The following is a 26,483-nucleotide window of genomic DNA, read 5'->3' on the forward strand; positions in this document are numbered from 1 at the left end:
TTCAGCTCTTTTGTCCATATTTGAACCAAGGCCAGGAGCTGAGTGACCCTGGCGGAACCCAAACTGAGCGTCCGTGAGCAGTTTTTTTTGCTGTGTAAGTGCCGCTTGATAGCACTGTAGAAGACCTCTTCCATCACTTTACTGATGATCGAGAGTAGACTGATGGGGCGGTAATCGGTGATCTTAAGGGTATGTCGGAGGGCTGGTTTCATGAAATTTATTACCACCGGAGATGACCATTTTGTCCATCATGGGCAACACGGTAGCATGGTGGTTAGCATAAATGCTTCACAGCTCCAAGGTCCCAGGTTCGGTTCCCGGCTGGGTCACTGTCTGTGCAGAGTCTGCACGTCCTCCCCGTGTGTGAGTGGGTTTCCTCCGGGAGCTCCGGTTTCCTCCCACAGTCCAAAGATGTGCGGGTTGGGTGGATTGGCCATGCTAAATTGCCCTTAGTGTCTTAAAAAGTAAGGTTAAGGGGGGGGGGGGGGGTTGTTGGGTTACGGGTATAGGGTGGATACGTGGGTTTGAGTAGGGTGATCATTCTCGGCACAACATCGAGGGCCGAAGGGCCTGTTCTGTGCTGTACTGTTCTATGTCTTTGTAAGTCTTTTAAAAAGCTGTCCAATTTTCAATGAGAGGCGATCACATTGAAACTAACCAAATACTTACAGGGCTCTCTCAGGGCAGATGTAGATAGGAGGATTCTCCCAGCAGGTGATCTAGAATCATTAAACACAGTCGCAGATAAGTGGCAGGCAATTTAGAACAGTGATGAGGAGGAATTTTGTCACTCTAGAGGGTGGTGAATCTTTGAGATTCAATACCCCAGAGGGCTGTGGAAGCGCAATCACTGAGCATGTTCAAGACAGTAGTCGATAGGGTGGCATGCAGCGCAGTGGTTAGCACTGGGACTGCAGCGCTGAGGACCCGGGTTCAAATACCGGCCCTGGGTTACTGTCCGTGTGGAGTTTGCACATTCTCTCCGTGTCTGCGTGGGTTTCGCCCCCACAACCCAAAGATGTGCAGGTTAGGTGGATTGGCCACGCTAAATTGCCCCTTAATTGGAAAAAAAATGAATTGGCTACTCTAAATTTATTTTTAAAAAGCTTGACCGAGTATGGCATCAAGGAGCCTTAGCAAAACTGAAATCAATGGGAATCGGGAGTGAAACACTCCACTGGCTGGAGTCACACCTGTTGTGTTCGGTGTTCGTTGTCGAGCAATGAATCCACAGAATTGCTGGTGACTTGTCCAAGCCAGGATCTTTATTAAAGCAGGTTATCCTGGAGTTTCTTGAGACTCCCCTGGAACTACCCCTATGCACGACTATCCTCATGTACGTCTTACAACCTTCTGAGGATCACCGTGTCATAATATACATCCAGGTATATGATGGTGTGCAGACAGGCAGTGATTGACACACAGGATGACCAGTGAACACACAGAACACAGCAGCCAATCACCAGACAGGACACGACCACTATAAAGCCAGAGGGCACCAGTTTTCCCGCTCTCTTGGGATCCAGCCTCTGAGACAGTCAGAGCTCGTGAGCAGCAACTAGAACAAACACCATGTGGTAGTAAAATAGTCTGGCCGGGTTAGCCTCAGGTCTCCAGTCAAGTCAGCATAGTGTCAACCCACAGTTAAAGTGTGTATTATAGTTAAGCGTTCAATAAAATCGAGTTGCATTTTTTCAAGTGTTGGAAGCCTGTCTCTCTCACTGCTGCAGTAAACGCAGCCCTCGCAGACCCAGCTTACCCAACACATCACACCGGATCTTCCCTGATTTGTATCTGAGTGCCTTGTCACATGACCACTGTCTCGAGACCGCATGGTGGATCTGTACCACCACCTGCTGGTTGGTGGTCGCACCACTAACTGCATACAATATTGTTTACAGGCATATCACCATAATACCGAGCTGATGGTTGTGGTTGTTGGAGGTCAATATTCTTACTCCCAGGACATCACTGCAGGAGTTCCTCAGGGTAGTGTCCAAGGCCCAAATATCTTCAACTGCTTAATTTACGACTGTTCCTCATTATTTTAACCTTTTATTGTCACAAGTATGAAGTTACTGTGAAAAGCCCCTAGTCGCCACATTCCGGCACCTGTTCAGGTAAGCTGGTATGGGAATTGAACCCGTGCTGCTGGCCTTGTTCTGCATCACAAACCAGCGTTTTAGCCCACTGAGCTAAACCAACCCAGAAGTGGGGATGTTCACTGATGACTGCACAATGTTCAGCACCATTTGTGCCTCCTCAGATATTGAAGCAGTCCGTACTCCTGTGCAGCAAGACTGGAACAACATTCATGTTTGGGCCGATAAGGGGCAAGCAACAAGTGCCCGAGATTTGATCACCTCCAACTAGAGAGAATCTAACAATTTTCCCTCAACGTTCAATGGCATTAACATCGCTGAATCCTGTATTATCAGCATCCTGGGGTTACCATTGATCAGAAATTGAACTGGACTCGCCACATTAATATTGTGGCTGCAAGAGCAGGTCAGAGGCTGGGAATCCTGCCTTCTTGCCACCCCAAAGTCTGTCCACCATCTACAAGACACAGGTCAGGGGTGCAATGGGATACTCTCCGCTTGCCCGGGTGAATGCAATAATCTAATAATCAAGATCTCAACACCAATTTGGGAGGTAAAGTTACTCCAGCACAGGAAAATGTATGAGCTGGCCTTTTGCACAACTGAAGAGTTCTGTAAATGAATGTGCAGAAGGTTTTTGGTGAAGAGCACTTCAAAAGACATGCAAATGATCATGGAAGTCAGTTTACGTGCAAATTCCTCAGAATATTCCATCGTGGGCCAAAAATCAACAAGATAACTAATTCAATAACAGTTTCTTGTTTCTGGCATGAAGCCACTGGTAACTCAGAGACCTTAGTGCCTAACTTTTAATTGTTTTCTTACTGATCCTTTACAAAAACAGCGACCATTGTGCTTACGTTGCGTTGCGAAGGACGACTATCTTTTGAGAACAAACACAAGGGTTGGTAGCATCAAAGCGTACAAAGTGTTCCGCTGTTATATCTCTGCATTCTCCTGGGGCAGTAACACTTTCCCCATCAGAGATAGAGACAAATTCCAGAGCAACATGTTGGCCAATGCCTGGGATAACAGAGAACAAAACAGAAAGGTAGTGTGTTTATTTTTAACATCTATCATTATGTAGCAATTGACTGAGCTAAACAATTCACTTCTAATATTTGACCTCCCACCAAAATAGTACCTCAATTTAGTTGCAAAGTTTGTGGGTGAACCGTGAAAGGCGTGGATTAAGATCATATTATTTTGTCCCTGCTTGAGGTGCTAAATTATGCACAAATCTCTTTCCATGGCTCCATTCAAGTACTGATTACTCGCTGTGTGACAGAGAACTAACCAACGGTTGCAATTTATCACAATCTAACCCATTCTTCCATAGACCGTGTACAATTTAGCCCACTCCTCTATCGACAGTGTACAATCTAACCCACTCCTCTATCGACAGTGTACAATCTAACCCACTCCTCTATTGACAGTGTACAATCTAACCCACTCATCTATCGACAGTGTACAATCTAACCCACTCTTCCATAGACTGTGTACAATCTAACCCACTCTTCCATAGACTGTGTACAATCTAACCCATTCTTCCATAGACCGTGTACAATCTAGCCCACTCCTCTATCGACAGTGTACAATCTAACCCACTCCTCTATTGACAGTGTACAATCTAACCCACTCTTCCATAGACTGTGTACAATCTAACCCACTCTTCCATAGACCGTGTACAATCTAACCCACTCCTCTATCGACAGTGTACAATCTAACCCACTCCTCTATCGACAGTGTACAATCTAACCCACTCTTCCATAGACAGTGTACAATCTAACCCACTCCTCTATCGACAGTGTACAATCTAACCCACTCCTCTATCGACAGTGTACAATCTAACCCACTCCTCTATCGACAGTGTACAATCTAACCCACTCCTCTATTGACAGTGTACAATCTAACCCACTCCTCTATTGACAGTGTAAAATCTAACCCACTCCTCTATCGACAGTGTACAATCTAACCCACTCCTCTATTGACAGTGTACAATCTAACCCACTCCTCTATTGACAGTGTACAATCTAACCCACTCTTCCATAGACCGTGTACAATCTAACCCACTCCTCTATCAACAGTGTACAATCTAACCCACTCCTCTATCGACAGTGTACAATCTAACCCACTCCTCTATCGACAGTGTACAATCTAACCCACTCCTCTATTGACAGTGTACAATCTAACCCACTCTTCCATAGACAGTGTACAATCTAACCCACTCCTCTATCGACAGTGTACAATCTAACCCACTCTTCCATAGACAGTGTACAATCTAACCCACTCCTCTATCGACAGTGTACAATCTAACCCACTCCTCTATTGACAGTGTACAATCTAACCCACTCTTCCATAGACAGTGTACAATCTAACCCACTCCTCTATTGACAGTGTACAATCTAACCCACTCTTCCATAGACAGTGTACAATCTAACCCACTCCTCTATTGACACTGTACAATCTAACCCACTCCTCTATCGACAGTGTACAATCTAACCCACTCCTCTATCGACAGTGTACAATCTAACCCACTCCTCTATCGACAGTGTACAATCTAACCCACTCCTCTATTGACAGTGTACAATCTAACCCACTCTTCCATAGACAGTGTACAATCTAGCCCACTCCTCTATCGACAGTGTAAAATCTAACCCACTCCTCTATCGACAGTGTACAATCTAACCCACTCCTCTATTGACAGTGTACAATCTAGCCCACTCCTCTATCGACAGTGTACAATCTAACCCACTCCTCTATCGACAGTGTACAATCTAACCCACTCCTCAATCGACACTGTACAATCTAACCCACTCCTCTATCGACAGTGTACAATCTAACCCACTCTTCCATAGACAGTGTACAATCTAACCCACTCCTCTATCGACAGTGTACAATCTAACCCACTCCTCTATCGACAGTGTACAATCTAACCCACTGTTCCATAGACAGTGTACAATCTAACCCACTCCTCTATCGACAGTGTACAATCTAACCCACTCTTCCATAGACAGTGTACAATCTAACCCACTCCTCTATTGGCAGTGTACAATCTAACTCACTCTTCCATAGACCATGTACAATCTAACCCACTCCTCTATCGACACTGTACAATCTAACCCACTCCTCTATCAACAGTGTACAATCTAACCCACTCTTCCATAGGCCGTGTACAATCTAACCCACTCTTCCATAGACACTGTACAATCTAACCTACTCCTCTATCGACGGTGTACAATCTAACCCACTCTTCCATAGACAGTGTACAATCTAACCCACTCCTCTATTGACAGTGTACAATCTAACCCACTCCTCTATCGACAGTGTACAATCTAACCCACTCCTCTATCGACAGTGTACAATCTAACCCACTCCTCTATCGACAGTGTACAATCTAACCCACTCCTCTATCGACAGTGTACAATCTAACCCACTCCTCTATCGACAGTTTACAATCTAACCCACTCTTCCATAGACCGTGTACAATCTAACCCACTCCTCTATCGACAGTGTACAATCTAACCCACTCCTCTATTGACAGTGTACAATCTAACCCACTCCTCTATCGACAGTGTACAATCTAACCCACTCCTCTATTGACAGTGTACAATCTAACCCACTCCTCTATTGACAGTGTACAATCTAACCCACTCCTCTATCGACAGTGTACAATCTAACCCACTCCTCTATCGACACTGTACAATCTAACCCACTCCTCTATCGACAGTGTACAATCTAACCCACTCCTCTATCGACAGTGTACAATCTAACCCACTCCTCTATTGACAGTGTACAATCTAACCCACTCCTCTATTGACAGTGTACAATCTAACCCACTCCTCTATCGACAGTGTACAATCTAACCCACTCCTCTATTGACAGTGTACAATCTAACCCACTCCTCTATCGACAGTGTACAATCTAACCCACTCCTCTAACGACAGTGTACAATCTAACCCACTCCTCTATCGACAGTGTACAATCTAACCCACTCATCTATCGACACTGTACAATCTAACCCACTCCTCTATCGACAGTGTACAATCTAACCCACTCTTCCATAGACAGTGTACAATCTAACCCACTCTTCCATAGACCGTGTACAATCTAACCCACTCCTCTATCGACAGTGTACAATCTAACCCACTCCTCTATCGACAGTGTACAATCTAACCCACTCCTCTATCGACAGTGTACAATCTAACCCACTCTTCCACAGACCGTGTACAATCTAACCCACTCCTCTATTGACAGTGTACAATCTAACCCACTCCTCTATCGACAGTGTACAATCTAACCCACTCTTCCATAGACAGTGTACAATCTAACCCACTCCTCTATCGACAGTGTACAATCTAACCCACTCCTCTATTGACAGTGTACAATCTAACCCACTCTTCCATAGACACTGTACAATCTAACCCACTCCTCTATCGACAGTGTACAATCTAACCCACTCCTCTATCGACAGTGTACAATCTAACCCACTCCTCTATCGACAGTGTACAATCTAACCCACTCTTCTATCGACAGTGTACAATCTAACCCACTCCTCTATTGACAGTGTACAATCTAACCCACTCCTCTATTGACAGTGTACAATCTAACCCACTCCTCTATCGACAGTGTACAATCTAACCCACTCTTCCATAGACAGTGTACAATCTAACCCACTCCTCTATTGACAGTGTACAATCTAACCCACTCCTCTATCGACAGTGTACAATCTAACCCACTCCTCTATCGACAGTGTACAATCTAACCCACTCTTCCATAGACAGTGTACAATCTAACCCACTCCTCTATCGACAGTGTACAATCTAACCCACTCCTCTATCGACAGTGTACAATCTAACCCACTCCTCTATCGACAGTGTACAATCTAACCCACTCCTCTATTGACACTGTGCAATCTAACCCACTCCTCTATTGACAGTGTACAATCTAACCCACTCCTCTATCGACAGTGTACAATCTAACCCACTCCTCTATCGACAGTGTACAATCTAACCCACTCCTCTATCGACAGTGTACAATCTAACCCACTCTTCCATAGACAGTGTACAATCTAACCCACTCCTCTATCGACAGTGTACAATCTAACCCACTCCTCTATCGACAGTGTACAATCTAACCCACTCCTCTATCGACAGTGTACAATCTAACCCACTCCTCTATTGACACTGTGCAATCTAACCCACTCCTCTATTGACAGTGTACAATCTAACCCACTCCTCTATTGACAGTGTACAATCTAACCCACTCCTCTATCGACAGTGTACAATCTAACCCACTCTTCCATAAACCATGTACAATTGAACCCACTCTTCCATAGACGGTGTACAATTGAACCCACTCCTCTATTGACAGTCCATAGACCATGTACATTCTAACACACTGTTTCATAGGCCATGTACCATCTCATCCACTCCGCCGTAGGCTGCATACTTTCTAACCACTCTTTCAAAGACCGTGTACAATATAATCCCCTTTTCCATAAACGATGCACAATCTAATCCACTCTTTCTTTGACCGAGCACAATCCAACAACATTTCTCACAAAGATATACAATCTAATCCACTTCTTCCACACATTTTACCAATGTAGTGCACGAGTAATACTGGCACTTAATGGTACTAAATGCATCAAATGGCAATGCTGGTACTTCAAAACCAAATGATACATATTACAAACTGACACTCCTCCTACTATTTGAGGACACTGGTTAGTGTATAACAGGTTGGATTTGGAGGCTGGCACATATGCAAGTATATTACAGATCCTATCTCTGATGGATCTTCAGCTTGTTACCTGTTAGTACAAAGTCTTTCACTTGACAGTTGTCACACACCATGGTAACAGTTTGGGAGAAGGATTCTGAAGATGGTGGGAGGAAGGCAACCTATGAATTTAGAAATGTAGATACATCATATTATCAAAATATATTTACAAAATTCTCCCCCAAAGATAAGTGCGATAAAAGCCCATATTGACACAGAGAGAAAGTGCAACTTTCAACAAGAGAATCTTTGGGGCGGCCAGGTGGCACAGTGGTTAGCACTGCTGCCTCAGAGCACCAGGGACCAGGGTTCAATTGCAAACTCGGGTGATTGTGCACATTCTCCCTGTGTCTGCGTGGGTTTTCTCTGGATGCTCCGGGGTCCTCCCACAGTCCAAAAATGTGCAGGTTAGATGGATTGGTCATGCTAAATTGCCCCTTAATATCTTAAAGCAGTGCTTCTCAAAGTGTGGTACGCGTACCGGCACTATCGTCTGCTGGTACTTGGAGTGTTTCCAGAAAAGAAAGAGATAGTAATCCTGGATTGGCTTGTTTCGCTCATCGGTCCCTGGCACATTGAAAAAAAAACTGCTGGTACGCCACATCAGATAGTTTGAGATGCACTGTCTTAAAGGATAGGTGGGGTTATGGGGGATTGGGCCTAGGTGGCGTGCTGTTTCAGAGCTCTGCTGCAGACTCGATGGCTCAAATGGCCTCCTTCTGCATTGAACGGATTCTCTGATCTATGACCGACAGACAGCCACCCAAGGCCGGAATTGAACTCGGGTCTCTGGCGTTGTGAGGCAGCAGTACTACCCGCTGTGCCACGTGCCACCCATTAGATTAAGGCACATAAGACAAAACAAAATGGGATATGTGGGCTGAGTTACTTGTTGCATTCTCAGTCATACAACAGCTTGCAATTATATATCTAATCTGTTATAAACATTCCAAGATGTTTCACAGAAGCCACTATCAAACAGGTTTTTGACATTGAGCCACATAACGAGATTATCATAGAATTTACAGTGCAGAAGGAGGCCATTCGGCCCATCGAGTCTGCACTGGCTCTTGGAAAGAGCACCCTACCCAAGGTCAATAACTCCACCCTATCCCCATAACCCAGTAACCCCACCCAACACTAAGGGCAATTTTGGACACTAAGGGCAATTTATCATGGCCAATCCACCTAACCTGCACATCTTTGGACTGTGGGAGGAAACCGGAGTACCCGGAGGAAACCCACGCACACACGGGGAGGATGTGCAAACTCCGCACAGACAGTGACCCAAGCCGGGAATCGAACATGGGACCCTGGAGCTGTGAAGCAATTGTGCTATCCACAATGCTACCGTGCTGCCCTAAAAGACATTAGTGAACCAGGTGGGTTTTAGTTTCATGGTCACCATACAGAGATTAGCTTTTTAATTCCAGATTTCATAAACCACCAGCTGCCGTGATGGGATACAAGCATAGTGTCTCAAATCCAACTGTCCAAAACAGGACATTTGTAGAATGTCTCATGCATCAACCTTTAATTGAGTATATTTTAAAAGAGCCAACTGACCTGGAGGATTTGACTAAGGGCTGCGCTGGTGTGGTGTCGGACTGGAGTAGTAATCGGTTTCATCACTTTTCTCGCCAATCTATTTCCGTGCTCTAAGCCACCCCTGACCCCATCTCTCCCAACCCGGCCCACCTTGGCCCGAACAGGCCGCCCAGAAATCCGATGAGATGTGAAATCCCCCACGGCCTCTGTGATACTAATTGTGCCAGTCCGATATTTAACAAGCCTGTTTTGCTCATTCTGTCTTCACTGGTGTCAGCAGCTATCTACTTTAATTCCCTTTATCTGCCCTTTCCTGAATGCTTTTGTTTGTAAAATATTCACATGCCACTTTAAATGGCTGTAATTTAATCAGCTTCACTGATATGGGTCAGAGCTCTAAAACAAGAGGTCATAATCTTAGCAAATTGAAAATAGAGTTGAGGAAAAACTATTTCTCCCAAAGGGTTGCGAATCTGTAGAATTTACTATCCCAGAGTGCGGTGGATGCTGGGACAGTAAATTTAAGGAGGAGTTAGAAAGGTTTTTAATTGGCAATGGGTTGAAGGGTTATGGAGAATGTGGAGGATGGTGGAGTTGAGGCCAGGATGGAATCAGCCATGATCACATTGAAGGTATTTAGGCTGCGGAGGCTAAATTGCCTCCCCCTACACCTAGGTCATGTGTTCTAGGGAGGAGATGCTCTGGCTGATTTCGCAATCCAGCTCTTGGTCTGTGATATTGTAGGGAGCAGATGAGGGACACATCGGCCATGACAGAATGGCGGAGCAGACTCGATGGGTCGAATGGCCTAATTCTGCTCCTTTATCTTATGAACTTATGAAAGAGATTTTATTCACTGACCTCCAGGATCAGGGCCTGGCCTGGATTCAGCTCAAACACAGCAGGTCTGATTGCAAAAGGAGTTACGTCCAGAAAGCCAGCAGCTGCCACACTCTACAGAATAGAAAGAAAAGACATTAGTCAAATCAAGCAATAATTTAAAACATTTTTTGTAAAGACTGTTGGCGACCATGAATTTCGTTCAACAGGTCATGATCTGGGTCTCTGAGTCTGATCCAGAGATGCGTATTTATTTAAATATGCATTTGCATGATTCTCCTGGCAGCTGGGGCTTAACGGCCGCACCTGGGAGACCTTGCCAGGCCACCGTTTAGTACTGGTTTCCAGAAACGTGGAACAGTTGCAATGGCACCTGGCCATTAGAGACGTTCGGGTGGTCAGGGACAGGGCAGGGTGGCACCCTGGCACTCCCTCTGGCAAGGGTGGATCAGAGCATGGGTTCAATTCCTATACCGGCTGGGGTTATTCATGAAGACCCCATCTTCTCAACCTAGCCCCTCGCCGGAGGTGTGGTGATCCTCAGGTTAAATCAGGTTGAATCACCACCAGTCAGCTCTCCCCCTCAAAGAGGAAAACAGCCTATGGTCATCTGGGACTCCGGCAACTTTACTTTACTAGAGGCTGTGAGAAGGCACATTTTGGGGATGGGTGTGGGGACAGAGTCTACAAAGTACCAAGTGTTTCAGTTACTTGCCTTTGCAAGGCCTTTTTCCCTGAACAGGGCAGAGGTCCTACAGATTATTCATGAAACAAAGCCCAGCAGTGTGTGCCTAACTTCCTCTGCCCCCATCCTGTGATTCCAAGCTCCTGGTTCAGTGAGACCATACAGAATTCTCACCCTGAAATTTGTAGTCGGCCACATTTTCTTCGGCATCACGCAGAAACAGCCAGAGTTGTATCCATCGTTTCTGCACAGGAATTCTGTAATCTTCACTCCGCCCACCAGGCAGTAGCCACAGTCTAAAGTACCAGGTACTGTGGGTCACAGGCAGGAAACAGCAATTTACTCTTTACATTCATTCACTGTATTACAAAATTCAAAACTCTAGGTAGCTTTTCAATATTTATCACTTTGGTACATAATTAAAAAGGTGTTTTTTTGACTGCACCAAATCCTCGTTCCTCTTTCCCTTGTGTTTATATATCTTAGAAGCTTCCTAAAGTGTTCCAATTACATTTAACAATTTTGAAAATCTGCGACTGTTTTGTAGCTGGAATAGAGTATTTTTTTTAAATGAAGGAGGAATTTAACCCCAAGTGTTCCGCCATGGAATCCCTACAGTGCAGAAAGAGGCCATTCGGCCGATCGAGTCTGCACCGACCCTCCAAAAGAGCACCCTGCCCAGGTTCACTTCCACGCCCTATCCCCGCCTAACCTTAGGACACTAAGGGGAAATTCAGCATGGCCAATCCACCTAACCTGCACATCTTTGGGAGGAAACGGGAGCACCAGGAGGAAACCCACGCAGACATGGGGAGAACGTGCAGACTCCGCACAGACAGTGACCCAAGGCCCGAATTGTATCGGGGTCCCTGATGCTGTGAGGCAGCAGTGCTAACCACTGTGCCACCAGGTTGCCCCATGGCTAGAATAGAGTGCAGTGCTGCAGGTCAGGTACAATGAATGCTATTTGTATAACACTGAGCAAAATCACCTTTATAGCAAGCTTATTTGACACGTAAATTTACCATGCAAAACATCAGCCTGGTGTTCTGCTCCAGGGTTCAAGTGAGGTTTTCCAGCCAGTTACTAGTAGCTGACTGTTTCATGTTGCCATCCCAATAGATTTTAATTTCACGGTACCTTCTGCTAGGTGTATTGCAACCAAGGCTGAAGAGCCCCAATTACTCCTTATGATGGAGGTCGGCCGCTCACATCGAGTGAATGGACGTATCCGTGCTGGACGTCAATCCAGTATTCAGAGGTGGCATTGTAGTGTCCGCTACTGGAGTGTGGATGAAAACCGACCCTGCTAACGCAGAGTCAGATTGAGCCTTACCCAGAGACAGCATCCCTGCTGGATGTCAATGCGAGCATTTGGACATCATGGGCAGGGTTTCAGGACCTCGCAGTTCGGATCAAATAGGAGTCAGGGGTCCGCACTGTGTGGAGAAGTCACCCAATTGCGATTTACCCAGAATTGGCCAATTAAGGAGTGTAGGTTTTAGAACATAGAACATAGAACAGTACAGCACAGAACAGGCCCTTCGGCCCTCGATGTTGTGCCGAGCAATGATCACCCTACTCAAACCCACGTATCCACCCTATACCCGTAACCCAACAACCCCCCCTTAACCTTACTTTTTAGGACACTACGGGCAATTTAGCATGGCCAATCCACCTAACCCGCACATCTTTGGACTGTGGGAGGAAACCGGAGCACCCGGAGGAAACCCACGCACACACGGGGAGGACGTGCAGACTCCACACAGACAGTGACCCAGCCGGGAATCGAACCTGGGACCCTGGAGCTGTGAAGCATTTATGCTAACCACCATGCTACCGTGCTGCATCTTTTAGCTGCAGCTTTCTGGAGTGGGGCCTCAATCCTTCACTCTCAGAGGTAAGAAATCACCACAAACAAAAATGACAACAACCTGTATTTATACAGTATTTGTACCCTTCTAAAACATCCCAAGGAACTTCACAGGAAGGTTCTCAAGTAAAATTTGACACCAGGCCATATAAGACTTTATTAGGGAAGATGGCCAAAAGTTTGGTCAGTTTTAAGGAGCATTTTAAAGGATAAAAGAAAGGTAGAAAAGCAGAGGGATTTAGAGAGATTTCCAGAGGTTAGGGCCTGCTGAAGAACAGCAACTGATGATGAAGCAATTAAAATCAGGGACGTTCAAGAAGCCAGAAATAGAGGGACACAGATATCATGCAGGGCTGTGGAGCTGGAGGAGAGACAAAGAAACACTTCTAAAAATGTGCCAGCAAATTTGGTGCTGCTGAATTTACATGGAAGTTAGAACTCCCTCAGATATTCCACTGTGGAGCAGAGCTGAACAAAGCTGGGTGAGTCTCCACAGGGAAGGAGGGAGGATTGGACAGGGCATAATTCCAGTGACTGATCTCATGCACCTCCTGACAGATAATTTATGACCATCACTAGTGCAGCTCAGCTCATAGGTAGTTCACCAGGCTGTTGCCTGGGGTGGAGTGTTGCAGCTGTCAAGAGAAACTGGTTAGGCTGGGATTGTTTCCCCTGGAGCAGAGAAGGCTGAGGGGGCGGACCTGATTGAGGTGTATAAAATTAGGAGGGACACAAATTGGGTGGATAGGAAGGTATCTTTCCTCTTAGTGGAGGGGTCAATAATCAGGGACTGTCAGTACGGTGGCTCAGTGGGTTAGCCCTGCTGCCTCATGGCGCCCAGGTCCCAGGTCGATCCCGGCTCTGAGTCACTGTCCGTGTGGAGTTTGCACATTCTCCCTGTGTTTGCGTGGGTTTCGCCCCCACAACCCAAAAGATGTGCAGGCTAGGTGGATTGGCCACGCTAAATTGTCTCTTAATTGGAAAAAATGAATTGGGTACACTAAATTTATTAAACAAATTTAATAAAAATAACCATAGATTTCGGTTAAGGGGCAGGAGATTTAGACGAGATGTGAGGAAAAATATTTTAACCCAGAGGATGGTGGGAATCTGGAACTCACTGTTCCAGATGAAAGGATGGTAGAGGCGGGAACCCTCACAACACTTAAGCATTTAGCTGAGCACTTGAAATATCCCAGCATACAAGGCTACGGACCAAGTGCTGGAAAATGGGATTGATGGCCGACGCAGATACAATGGGCTCTCTCCGCACTCTAAAGCTCTATGACTCATCTGCTACACTCCAGTGTAGCACTGAGGGATTGCTGTATTAGCTGTATTTGACACTCCAGTGTAGCACTGAGGGATTGCTGTATTAGCTGTATTTGACACTCCAGTGTAGCACTGAGGGATTGCTGTATTAGCTGTATCTGACACTCCAGTCTAGCACTGAGGGATTGCTGTATTGCTGTATTAGACACTCCAGTGTAGCACTGAGGGATTGCTGTATTAGCTGTATTTGACACTCCAGTGTAGCACTGAGGGGTTGCTGTATTAGCTGTATTTGACACTCCAGTGTAGCACTGAGGGGTTGCTGTATTAGCTGTATTAGACACTCCAGTGTAGCACTGAGGGATTGCTGTATTAGACACTCCAGTCTAGCACTGAGGGATTGCTGTATTAGCTGTATTTGACACTCCAGTCTAGCACTAAGGGATTGCTGTATTAGCCGTATTTGACACTCCAGTGTAGCACTGAGGGATTGCTGTATTAGCTGTATTTGACACTCCAGTCTAGCACTAAGGGATTGCTGTATTAGCCGTATTTGACACTCCAGTGTAGCACTGAGGGATTGCTGTATTAGCTGTATTTGACACTCCAGTGTAGCACTGAGGGATTGCTGTATTAGCTGTATTTGACACTCCAGTGTAGCACTGAGGGATTGCTGTATTAGCAGTCTTCAGTTGAGGTGTTAGACCTCAGTCCAAGTGGACATTATTCAAATTACAGAATTTAAAAATTACTGAGCATAGTAGTCCTAGTGAGTTGACCAGCATTCCTCTGTCAAACAAGGCACTCAGAAATACCAGTTCATCTCATATGTACTTAGGTGGTGGCATTAACAGCATAGATACGTTGTCAACCTAATCTACAGAGTGGAAGGCATCAGCCTTCAAAACAAACACAATTGTGCCAAAGAACGTTGAAGCATTTCACTTTGCTTGGATCCTGGATGAAGCAACAACTTACTGGAAGAAGGATTGAGAGCAGTGAGCCTGTCCATGCTCTTGGTCATGGTTGATATGAGAGAAGCAAGAAGGACAAAGGGACAAAAGGCAGGATTATTAAAACAACAACAAGCTGCCTTGCTTGTGAAGTGAAAGGGGGATTTCCACCAAGGTTATCCCACTTGTCTGCTGCAACAACAACTTGGGCTGCTTTTTCAGAGGTTTTGTAGATCTTCACCCACAAGATTCTTTGGTTTTCGTTGATAGTGAAGACACACACACATACACACACAACACCCCCACCTCCCCAGACAAAAGTAAATTACGCACAGGTTAATATAGGAGGAGGTCTCCTGGCTTCAATGGGGACCACAAGTGGATACGGTGTCTGTGTCTCCACAATTAGGAAATCCTTGTATTCAGCTGGAGAATCAGGAGCAAATCGGACGGTGTACTGGCAGCTCATCCCTGGAGCGACAATTCCTCCCTCTCCTGGAAATTTACCTGTTTGGTGAAACAGAGTGGGAAACATTTAAAGGAATGAAAAATGGTGCTCTGCCATAATTTATCATCACCAGGGACAAGCTAATCAGAGTGATACAGCAAGGGAAAGGAAGCTATTGGTCCCATCGTGTCCCTGCTGGCTGTCTGAAAGAACTACCCGTTAGTACTACTCTAAATTTTTCTTCATAGTCCTTCAATCCTTTTCCTTCTTAGGAAATTGATTCAATTGCTTTCTGGAAGTTACAACAGCAGATTATAACTCTTTGTAAAATACTTTCCATATCTCCCACCTTGGTTTCTTTGCCAATTATTTCAATATGTGTTCCTTGGTCTCCAAGTTGCCTGTTTCTCCTTACTTACTCCATTTAATACTTGGTCCTGAAGGCGTTGGTCTTTGTCTAGCAATTAATTACAACTATAATGGAAAAACAGAAAGTGCTGGAAAGACTTGGCAGGTCTGACAGCATTTGTGGAGAGAGAAACAGAGTTAACGTTTCGAGTCTGTGTGACTCTTCTTCAGACTCTTCTTTTGCGTCATGCGGACTGGAAACGTTAACTCTGTTTATCTCTCGCCGCAGATCCTGCCAGACCTGCTGAGCTTTTCCTGTGTTTTCTGTTTCTTTTTCAGATTTCCAGCATTCGCATTATTTGGCTTTTATTAAATTGATTACAGCTAAGTGGCTTGCTGGCAATGTTCACTCAAAGCTGCTCGAGACACACAGCGAAGTTCCCATGCGGGACACACACCTAAGTTCCCATGCAGGCTGAGAACAAGTTGGCCTCTTAAGTTTATTGCATGACCGCAAAAATAATTCAAGAGTATTGCGCATTTAAATGAATAGGCCACAGGCAACAAGAATAAGTTAGAGTGGTGTTGCTTGCTAATCCATTTCAGTCAAGTATATAGCATGTGTTGAAGATACATACAGGCCGGTCTAGATGAGCTGGAAGCTTTCCTTTCCTGAAGAATGCCAATAAACTAAGTTCAGTAAAGCTTTTGACAAGGTCCCCGTATGGGAGACTCATCAAGAAGGCTTATGGAATCCAGGGCAATGAAGATCGAGTTCATCAGTGCAGGAAATGAGGTAAGTACCGCAGAGGCCACAAAAAATCTGTTCGGTAGCGGGGTCGTTCTCGGCACTGCAGGTGCTGCGAAACACCCCACTATTCACGTCCATATGGCACTCTGTTTCCTTTTCATTACAACAATCCAATGGTTCTCTTTGTATTTATCCTGCATCCAGCCCACACCTTACTAAACGTGCTCATTAAACAATTTCATCACAAGTTGGGGTAGCGGAGTTGCCATTACGGGTGGCCAGGGTTGCTTGCGTTGGCGACAAATCTGCTTCTGTTTGCCCCTGGGGAGGTATTCGTGGAATCCGTTGGGAGTGGTCACATTGAAAATATGGAGGTAGTTTCGGCAGCATTTAAGCTGGGGGCGGGGTCGAAGTTGATGCCGATTTGGGGGAACCGTGGGTTTGAGCCTGGGAGGATGGATGCGAGGTTTTGGGGATGGAAGGACAAAGGGGTGATGAAAATATTCCTAGAAGGGCAGTTTTGCCAGTCTGGAGGAGTTGGGGGTGAAGTTTGGGGTGCCGTGAGGGGAGAGTTTTAGGTACGTGCAGGTACGGGAATTTGTGAAAAAGGTCTGTCTGACCTTTCCGGTGGCACCGCTCTCCCCTTTGCTGCAGTGGATGTTGTCGGTGATGAGTTGAGGAGGGGGATCTCGGCAATTTATGGGAGGATTTTGGAGGATTGGGCATCTCTGGAGGGGGTTAAGGTCAAGTGGGAAGAGGAGCTGGGGATGGCGCTGGGGGAGGGACTGTGGTATGAGGTGCTGCGGAGGGCGAAAGTCTCAAAGAACAAAGAAAAGGCATCACCGGAATAGGCCCTTCGGCCCTCCAAACCTGTGCCGACCATGGTGCCCTAACTAAAAGAAAAGCCCTTCTGCCCTTACTCGGTCCGCATCCCTCTATTTCCTCCCCTTTCATGTACCCATCCAGATGCCTCTTAAATGTTGCTATTGTGCCTGTTTCCACCACATCCTCTGGCAGCGCGTTCCTGGTACCCACCACTCTCAGTGTGAAAACTTACCCCGCACATCTCCCTTAAACTTTCCCCCTCTCACCTTGAACCTGTGCTCCCTTGTAATTGGCACTTCCGGCCTTGGAAAAAGGCTCTGACTGTCCACCCTATCTATACCTTTCATAATTTTGTAGACCTCCATCAGGTCTCCCCTCAGCCTCTATGCCCATGACTATTGAGTCTCCTACTGCTATCACTTGCTTGGACTTAGCCCAACCCTGCTCTACAGCAGAAACAGTTGGGGTGCCAGCGGCCTGGCTGCTGCTGGTTTCTTCCCCTGCGAGGCTATCCCCCCCAACAGTATCCGAAACGGTATTCCTGTTTGAAAGAGGAATAGCTACAGGAGGCTCCTGCCTAACCTGCCTGCCTCTCATGGCAGTCACCCATCTACCTGTCTGAACATGAGATGTGACCACCTCCCTGAATCAAGGGGAGGATGAGGCATCCATGGCTGACAAGGGAAGTCAGGGACAGCATAAAAGCAAAAGAAAAAGCATACAAGATGGCACGGATTAGTGGGAAGCCAGAGGATTGGGAAGCCTTTAAAAGTGAGCAGAGGACTGAGAAAAAAAGCAATAAGGGAGGAGAAGATGCAATATGAGTGTAAGTTAGCTAGTAATATAAAAAGATAGCAAGAGTTTTTTCAATATATAAAAGATAAGAGAGAGGCAAAAATAGAAATTGGTCCACTGGAAAATGAGGCTGGAGAAGTAGTCATTTGAAACAAAGAAATGGCAGAGGAACTGAATACTTATTTTGCATCAGTCTTCATGGTAGAAGTCCAAGATATGCAGGTTAGGTGGATTGGTCATGCTAAATTGCTCTTAGTGTCCAAAAAGGTTAGGTGGGGTTACTGGGTTACGGGGATAGTGTGGAAGTGTGGACTTAAGTCGGGTGCTCTTTCCAAGGGCCAGTGCAGACTCGATGGGCCGAATGGCCTCCTTCTACACTGTAAATTCTATGATTCTAAATTCTTCCTCTGTGTACCCGAACAGGCGCCGGAGTGTGGCAACTACAGGATTTTCACAGTAACTTCATTGCAGTGGTAATGCAAGCCTACTTGTGACACTAATAAAGATTATTATTATCATCTGCGGCAAAGAACAGAGTATAGAGTCTACCTGGTCTCGGGTTCGATGCCTAGCCTGCACGGAGTAAGCTGATCTCAGGTACGGAGTCCAACCCGCCTCTGAGCGAGGAAGTGGAAATATCAACAGCTTCAGCTGCCAGGTATGAGAGTCTCGGGTTCAATTTGATCTAATCTTCAGCACTAAGATATCCATATTGCCAGAGATCTGATTAAAGTGAAAACTGTGCCCATCACGATTTATGAATGGCCACCCCAGCCATACAGTCTCAAATATTCTTCCTTCAAATCAGATTAGCATTTGTACATAGAACTTGGTTACCTGTAGTCAGGTTCTAAAGCAATCAGGTGAGTGTAAAAGTATCTCTGATATCTATTCCCTGCCTGGAAGATGCCCCGGCGTCTATCGGTATTATGTTTATAGTAAATAGCACCCTTTGAGGCTTGTAAACAACAAGTCTCAGCATATTAGCAGAGAAATATTTAGCATCTGATATGTCCTGTGCATTGTGTTCTTATTTCATATTCTTTACATTCCTGCACATCTTGAAGTATGATGATCAGAATGTACAACTGAGCATTCTTTCCACATGACAGTACTTGTTTTACAGAGGTTTAGCACAGGAACACATGTAACCATTCTTTTTCCTTCACTGAGGCATCAGAGGCCTCTGAAAAGCAGAATGTGCGAGAATGCATGGAGCAGCCTTTCCTCTGTCAGCAGGGCTTGTTGTAATATATACAGCTGTTATACCTCTGTAAAACAAAACTTCTTAGAACATAAGAACTAGGAGCAGGATTAGGCCATTTGGCCCCTCGAGCCTGCTCCGCCATTCAATAAGATCATGGCTGATCTTTTTGTGGACTCAGCTCCACTTCTCCGCCCGCTCACCATAACCCTTAATTCCTTTACTGTTCAAAAATCTATCTATCTTTGCCTCAAAAACAGTTAACGAGGTAGCCTCGACTGCTTCACTGGGCAGGGAATTCACAGATTCACAACCCTTTGGGTGAAGAAGTTCCTCCTCAACTCAGTCCTAAATCTGTTCCCCCTTATTCTGAGGCTATGCCCCTGAGTTCTAGTTACACCTGCCAGTGGAAGCAACCTTCCTGTTTCTATCTTACTTATTTCCTTCATAATTTTATGTTTCTATCAAATCCCCCCCATATTCTTCTAAATTCCAATGGGTAGAGTCCCAGTCTACTTAGTCTCTCCTCATAAGCCAATCCTTTGAAAATTAGAGCAAGATCAAGATACGGCACATGTTGGAAATCTTTAAAATTAACAGAAAATGCTACAAATACTCAACAGGCGTGGTAACATCAGTGGAGAGCGAAACAGAGTTAAAAGTAAAGTCGCTGACCTTTCAGCAGAACTGAGAAGGTGTTAACAAGTGCAAGGTCGGGGAATAAGGAGGCAGAGGAAAAAACAAAAGTGATTGGATGGGCTAGAGGAGGGCAGGGGTGATTAAATGACACAAGTGATGGTAACAAATTGAGGGAAGGCGATTTTTAAAAAAAAGATAGCATTATTCACAGATTGAGAACAAAGCCACCCAGTGGATGAATATGTAAAGTGTGACATGTTTACAATGGCATTTTCATATTAAATACGGACACAAGCATTTACAATGGAAAAGTTGACACGAAAAAGCTGATATTAACTTTTTTTAAAAATATATTTTTATTCCAAACTAGGGGCTTTTCACAGTGACTTCATTGCAGTGTTAATGTAAGCCTACTTGTGACACTAATAAAGATTATTATGATTATTAATGGAAAGGCTACATTTATTTTTCTCTATCCCCAGTTTAAGTCACATGAGATGGGATACACTTCAATGTCACACTTGCTTCCTGTAACAATTTCCTGTCACACTTTGCTATGAACATTACGCAACATTTCTAGCCAGCACATATTGGGGGGGGCACAGTAGTACAGTGGTTAGCACTGTTGCTTCACTGTGTCAGGGTCCCAGGTTCAATTCCAGCTTGGGTCACTGTCTGGACGGAGTATTTTGTTATGCTCTTGGCGTAGTATAAGCTGCTTCCTTGATGTGCACTCTGACAAAGGAAGGTTCAGACTTGGAGATAGCTTTAACACATTTATTAAACTGTTAACAATTCTCCTACTTGGATTCGACTCTCCTGTTAATCCTGCTATAGCTACTCAGACTGACGAACCAGTCTGCTACAATCCACGTGGTGGGTGTGATGTGTTGAATCAACCCTGTGTACTCACTGAGAGCTCCACTGGAAAGAGGAAGATCATGTGTGCTGTGTCCTTATATATGGATTGGTGTAATGCCCCCCTGTGGTAGTGTCACCTCTGTGTGTATCGTGAATGCCCATTGGTCATGTCCTATCTTACTGGCCTATTGGTTGAATGTCTGTGTGTCATGTCTCTGGTGCTCCCTCTAGTGTATAGCTAGTCAACGTGTATTTACATTAATCCCTTGGTATTTACAGTGATGCATATCACCACACGGAGTTTGCACTTTCTCCCCGTGTCTGCGTGGGTTTCCTCCGGATGCTCTGGTTTCCTCTCACAGTTCAAAGATGTGCAGGTTAGGTGGATTGGCCATGCTAAATTGCCCTTAGGTCCAAAAAAAGTTTGGCTGGGGTTACTGGGTTACCGGGATAGGGTGAGGTGTGGGCTTGGGTAGAGTGCTATTTCCAAGGGCTGATGCAGATTCGATGGGCCGAATGGCCTCCTTTTGCACTGTAAATTCTATGATATATCAATGACACCAACAACGATACCTTGAGTGGGACACAGCCAAACTCCACAAATGGAAGAAACAGCAGAAATCTCCATGCTCTTATATAATACCATGGGGAATTACGTGGATGTAGACTGATTTGGATCACTTAGTAAACAGAGGAGATCCTCGTTTCTCATCTGATTTGTCTCCAGAGGTACAGATTCATGATATTATCCTACTGTACAACAGTTTGCAATTTTAGAACATAGAACATAGAACAGTACAGCACAGAACATGCCCTTCGGCCCTCGATGTTGTGCCGAGCCATGATCACCCTACTCAAACCCACGTATCCACCCCATGCCCGTAACCCAACAACCGCCCCCCCCCCCCCCCCCCCCCCCCCCCCAACCTTACTTTTTAGGACACTACGGGCAATTTAGCATGGCCAATCCACCTAACCCGCACATCTTTGGACTGTGGGAGGAAACCGGAGCACCCGGAGGAAACCCACGCACACAATTTTGTAATCCTTTAATACAGTAACATATCCCAAGGAGCTTCCGAGGCATTGAATTTTGACACCAATTCACACAAGTGAATAATAAATAAGCAGGTGACTCACCCAGTCCAATGGAAAAGAATGAAGTACTCGGTGGGATAACTCTGAGGTGGCGGCTGCTGGAAGTCAAATTCCGCAACTCAACATTTGTCTGGAACAAAATAATGGAACATAACAAGATGGTCTATTTAACTGAATATGAGAACGATAAAGAGTAAAGATAAGACCAAAGGCTCCCCAAAGCCTGTCCACCATCTCCAAGGCACAAGTCAGGAATGTAATGGAATGCCCTCCACTTGCCTGGATGAGTGCAGCTCCAAGAACAATCAAGAAGATCAACACCATCCAGGACAATAAGCCCACTTGATTGGCTGCCCCCCCCCCCCCCCCATCCACCATCTTAAACATTTAACTGAGGCATTTTTATATCATTTTGGAAATGTTGACACCATTTGCACTTACCTCATAAACCTGTCCCACTTTGTAGTCCGTAAAGAGAATAATGGGTGGATTTGCCAGGAAAACAGGAATAGGTTCATTGGGGTCACTGCACACAAAAATAAATAATATTATACATCAGCTGCCCAGAAATCATCCGGGTTTTTATTTCCAATATCCTATAGGGAAGGAAATCTGCCTTCCTTACCCGGTCTGGCCTACATCTGACTCCAGATCCACAGCAATGTGGTTGACTTTTAACTGCCCCCTCCAGGGCAATTGGGGGTGGGCAATAAATGCTGGCCTAGCCGGCGATGCCCGCCTCCCACGAGTAAATATTTAAAAAATTATTTTCAATAATGAGGGATCTGGATGAAGACAAATACTGCACCTTAAACACACTTCCTCCCCTCATCATTTGAAATTTTTAAAGTCTAGTTCTTTTGTTCCTGCTCATTCTTTCTCAGCGATGGAATTACTTGGCTTTCCTCAGTCCTGCCACCCTCTTATAATCTCCAACCTTTTAAACCTTTAGGGGGAGGCAGTGGCGTAGTGGTATTGTTTTTTCCAATTAAGGCGCAATTTATCGTGGCCAATCCACCTACCCTGCACATCTTTGGGTTGTGGGGGCGAAACCCACGCAGACACGGGGAGAATGTGCAAACTCCTCACAGACAGTGACCCAGGGCCGGGATTCGAACCCAGGTCCTCAGCGCCGTAGGCAGCAATGCTAACCACTGTGCCACCGTGCTGCCCCACTTCCCATTTCTTAATGACCCTTCAGAGGGCGTTTAAGAGTCAACCACATTGTTTTGGGTCTGAGAGTCACTCGTAGGCCAGACCAGGTAAAGCCGGCAGATTTCCTCCCTTAAAGGACATCGGTGAACCAGATGGGTTTTCAGTACACTCGACAATGGTTTCATGGTCATCAAATTTCCACATCTGCAGTGGAGGGATTTGAAGTCCAGAGTATGCCAAAACACTTCTTTCTCATGTCTGAGTCCACAGCAGTCAAGTCTGAAAGCGAAAGTAAACCTCACAGCCACAGTACAGCTCCACCCACAGAAATGACATCACTGGAGCCATGTGATAAGACAAAAACCTTTCTTAAAGACTCCCATGACACTGGGCACCTAACCAGTCCATTGACATGGATCTATTACTATTTTATATTCATGGCCCAGTCCTGTCTCACAACATCCACCCTACTAAATCCATTCACGATCTTTAAAAACTCTATTCCGGAGTCTCTTTTCCCGAGGAAAGAGTCTTCACCTTTTCTAATAGGTATTCCCTCTCGGTTCTATTATCATCCTAATTTTCTCCAGAGCCTTTATAACCTTTTTATTATATGAAAACCAAAAGGGTCTACAGTTATCCATGTGTAGGGTAATCAATATTCTATATAGAATTGACATCACTTTCTGCTTTTCAATTCTATCATTATAGAAATGAACCCCAGTCCTAAATTGGGCATGTTATACCTTTGGTCTACAAATATACGCCTTCCACCCACTTTCTTCGTTATCTTCTTCTTTGGAATGATGAGAGATTTGCCTCCTTGTTGAGGAGGCAGGTAGCGTGGGTTTTTCAGGAAGTTGTGGCATCTCTCGAACTTCTCCATATCCTGCCGTGCCTGGATTCGAGGGCCAAAAGAGAGCTCGTCCCTCCAGAGGTGTTTCTTGGACTTTTCTTCCTTTCAATCAAAGTAAAATTGGGTAAATATTTAGAAACCAACATTTTTGCTGCTTACTTAATTCTGCATGTCTTGCCTATCCAAATTGATGGAGTTTTAAAAAAATTTAGAGTACTCAATCCATTTTTTCCAATTAAGGGGCAATTTAGCATGTCCAACCCACCTACCCTGCACATCTTTGAGTTGTGGGAGCGACACCCACGCAAACACGGGGAGAATGTGCAAACTCCACACAGACAGTGACCCAGAGCCGGGATCAAACCTGGGACCTTCGCGCCGTAAGACAGCAGTGCTAACCACTGCGCCACCATGCTGCCCCAAATTGAAGGAGTTTTAACTGAGAAAGAACTGCTGACACAAAGATGTCACAATAAAAAAAAGTTGAAAATTGCACGGGAAGCGTGGCATCAGAGGGTTCACTCTCAGATAAAGAGGTCCTCGTTTCTGTGATGAACTAAAATTATGGGAAAAGCACGGCTGGTGAAACCTGATCACTTTAACTCCCTGGTCTATGAGCGAGACATTGCATGTTCTTCTGAGCTACCATGGCGGACAGCAATCTTCGACTTAGACAGTAGCCAAGTAAGAAAGCACGAAAGCATTCACTATCTGCTGAGGGAAGATGAAACTGGGAATGTTTCTGAAGGTTCATGGTTTGTGTCACCGAAAGAGGTTTGTAAATACATGAAGCAGCATCAGGAACAGAGAACGCCAGTGAGGAGCACTGAACCGAGGAAAAGAATGATACATTCTCTGCCTGGGAACAGAACAAGGGATGGATCTTGGCAGGGTAAGGAATACTCCATAGACCTTTAAAAATGTCTATGAGGGGCAGCGGTGGCCCAGTGGGTTAGTCCTGCAGCTTCACGATGCCGAGGTCCCAGATTCGATCCCAGCTCTGGGTCACTGTCCTTGTGCAGTTTGCACATTCTCCCCGTGTTTGCGTGGGTTTCACCCCCCCCCCAACCCAAAGATGTGCAGGCTAGGTGGATTGGCCCCTTAATTGGAAAAAATGAATTGGGTACTCTAAATTTATATATAAAAAAATAAATGTCTATGAGTGGTTCCAACATGAGGGAGTCTCATCCCCATTTCCAATATCCAATTTTTACCAGTGGGAGAACTTAGTGCCGAGGTCAAACAAATACCATTTTGATTGTTAGAAATGCCTTGTTCCATGGAGTGAGAGTCAAGAATTGATGGAATAGATATAAATGCTCTTGAAGGGTGGATAAGGTCTGCATAACCATCAGGATCTGAAGTGTTTTGAATGCCCTGCTCTTTAAACTTTAAAAAATGGCTGCAGCTATTACTTAAAGTTAAAGAAACCTCCAATGCGCTGCGATGATTAACAAGCCATCTGCTGCAGATTAGAAAACAGTAGCATCTTTGTGTATTTTCAATAGAATTCTTTGCTCATATTCCCTCAAAGTCCACTGGAATTTGCACACCGCCACAATAGACACTATCTCCCTGGCCCTACATAGAATTTACAGTGCAGAAGGAGGCCATTCGGTCCATCGAGTCTGCACCAGCTCTTGGAAAGAGCACCCTACCCAAGGTCAACACCCCCACCCTATCCCCATAACCCAGTAACCCCATAACCCAGTAACCCCACCCAACGCTATGGGCAATTTAGCACGGCCAATCCACCTAACCTGCACATCTTTGGACTGTGGGAGGAAACCGGAGCACCCGAAGGAAACCCACACACATACGGGGAGGATGTGCAGACTCCGCACAGACAGTGACCCAAGCCGGAATTGAACCTGGGACCCTGGATCTGTGAAGCCATTGTGCTATCCACAATGCTACCATGCTGCCTTCACTTAGCCCTCGAGCATCTCAACAACAAGGGCTCCCACGTCAGACTGCTGGTTTAGCTCAGTGGGCTAGACAGCTGGTTTGTGATGCAGAACAAGGGCAGCAGCGCGGGTACAATTCCCATACCGGCTTACCCATACAGGCACCGGAATGTGGCAACTGGGGGCTTTTCACAGTAACTTTGTACTTGTGACAATAAAAGATTATTATTATTAAGTCTATTGTTATTATTAAATTAAATCATTGTGAATGCTTGTCCGAGTTTCAAAGCTACAATTACCTGAAAAGATGGTTCAAAGTTTACAATTAAGTGACAGTTTACAGAGGATATTAAAGGACTAGATGCTTTTGATCTAGGTTTTAAGGGATCGCCCATTTGATGAGATTTCAGATTTTTTTTGTTTTATTCACTATCAGGAATGTATCTGCCAGAACTATTTGACATTGTTACAAGTTTATTGTTTTCATCTCCACGTGGCTCCTGGAGGCACTCGTTTGACCTCAGTTGGAGTATTGTGTC

The 26,483-nt window shown here is 45.3% G+C and overlaps 1 protein-coding gene across 3 annotated transcripts in view; it reads right to left on the reverse strand.

Moving 5' to 3' along the window:
* Nucleotides 1–26,483, reverse strand: part of dlec1 (DLEC1 cilia and flagella associated protein) — a 191,005-nt gene that overhangs the window by 126,043 nt on the left and 38,479 nt on the right. For all 3 annotated transcript variants that reach the window (XM_038798563.1, XM_038798564.1, XM_038798562.1), the window contains exons 8-15: nucleotides 23,928–24,139; nucleotides 22,468–22,552; nucleotides 22,069–22,156; nucleotides 15,391–15,564; nucleotides 11,134–11,270; nucleotides 10,296–10,388; nucleotides 7,918–8,008; nucleotides 2,963–3,125 (exon numbers count right to left, since the gene is read on the reverse strand). In XM_038798563.1, the coding sequence (XP_038654491.1) occupies nucleotides 2,963–3,125; nucleotides 7,918–8,008; nucleotides 10,296–10,388; nucleotides 11,134–11,270; nucleotides 15,391–15,564; nucleotides 22,069–22,156; nucleotides 22,468–22,552; nucleotides 23,928–24,139 (1,043 nt within the window). The remainder of the gene's footprint in view (nucleotides 1–2,962; nucleotides 3,126–7,917; nucleotides 8,009–10,295; nucleotides 10,389–11,133; nucleotides 11,271–15,390; nucleotides 15,565–22,068; nucleotides 22,157–22,467; nucleotides 22,553–23,927; nucleotides 24,140–26,483) is intronic.

This window comes from Scyliorhinus canicula, chromosome 5 (genome assembly GCF_902713615.1).
Source record: "Scyliorhinus canicula chromosome 5, sScyCan1.1, whole genome shotgun sequence".
NCBI classification, from domain to species: Eukaryota; Metazoa; Chordata; class Chondrichthyes; order Carcharhiniformes; family Scyliorhinidae; genus Scyliorhinus; species Scyliorhinus canicula.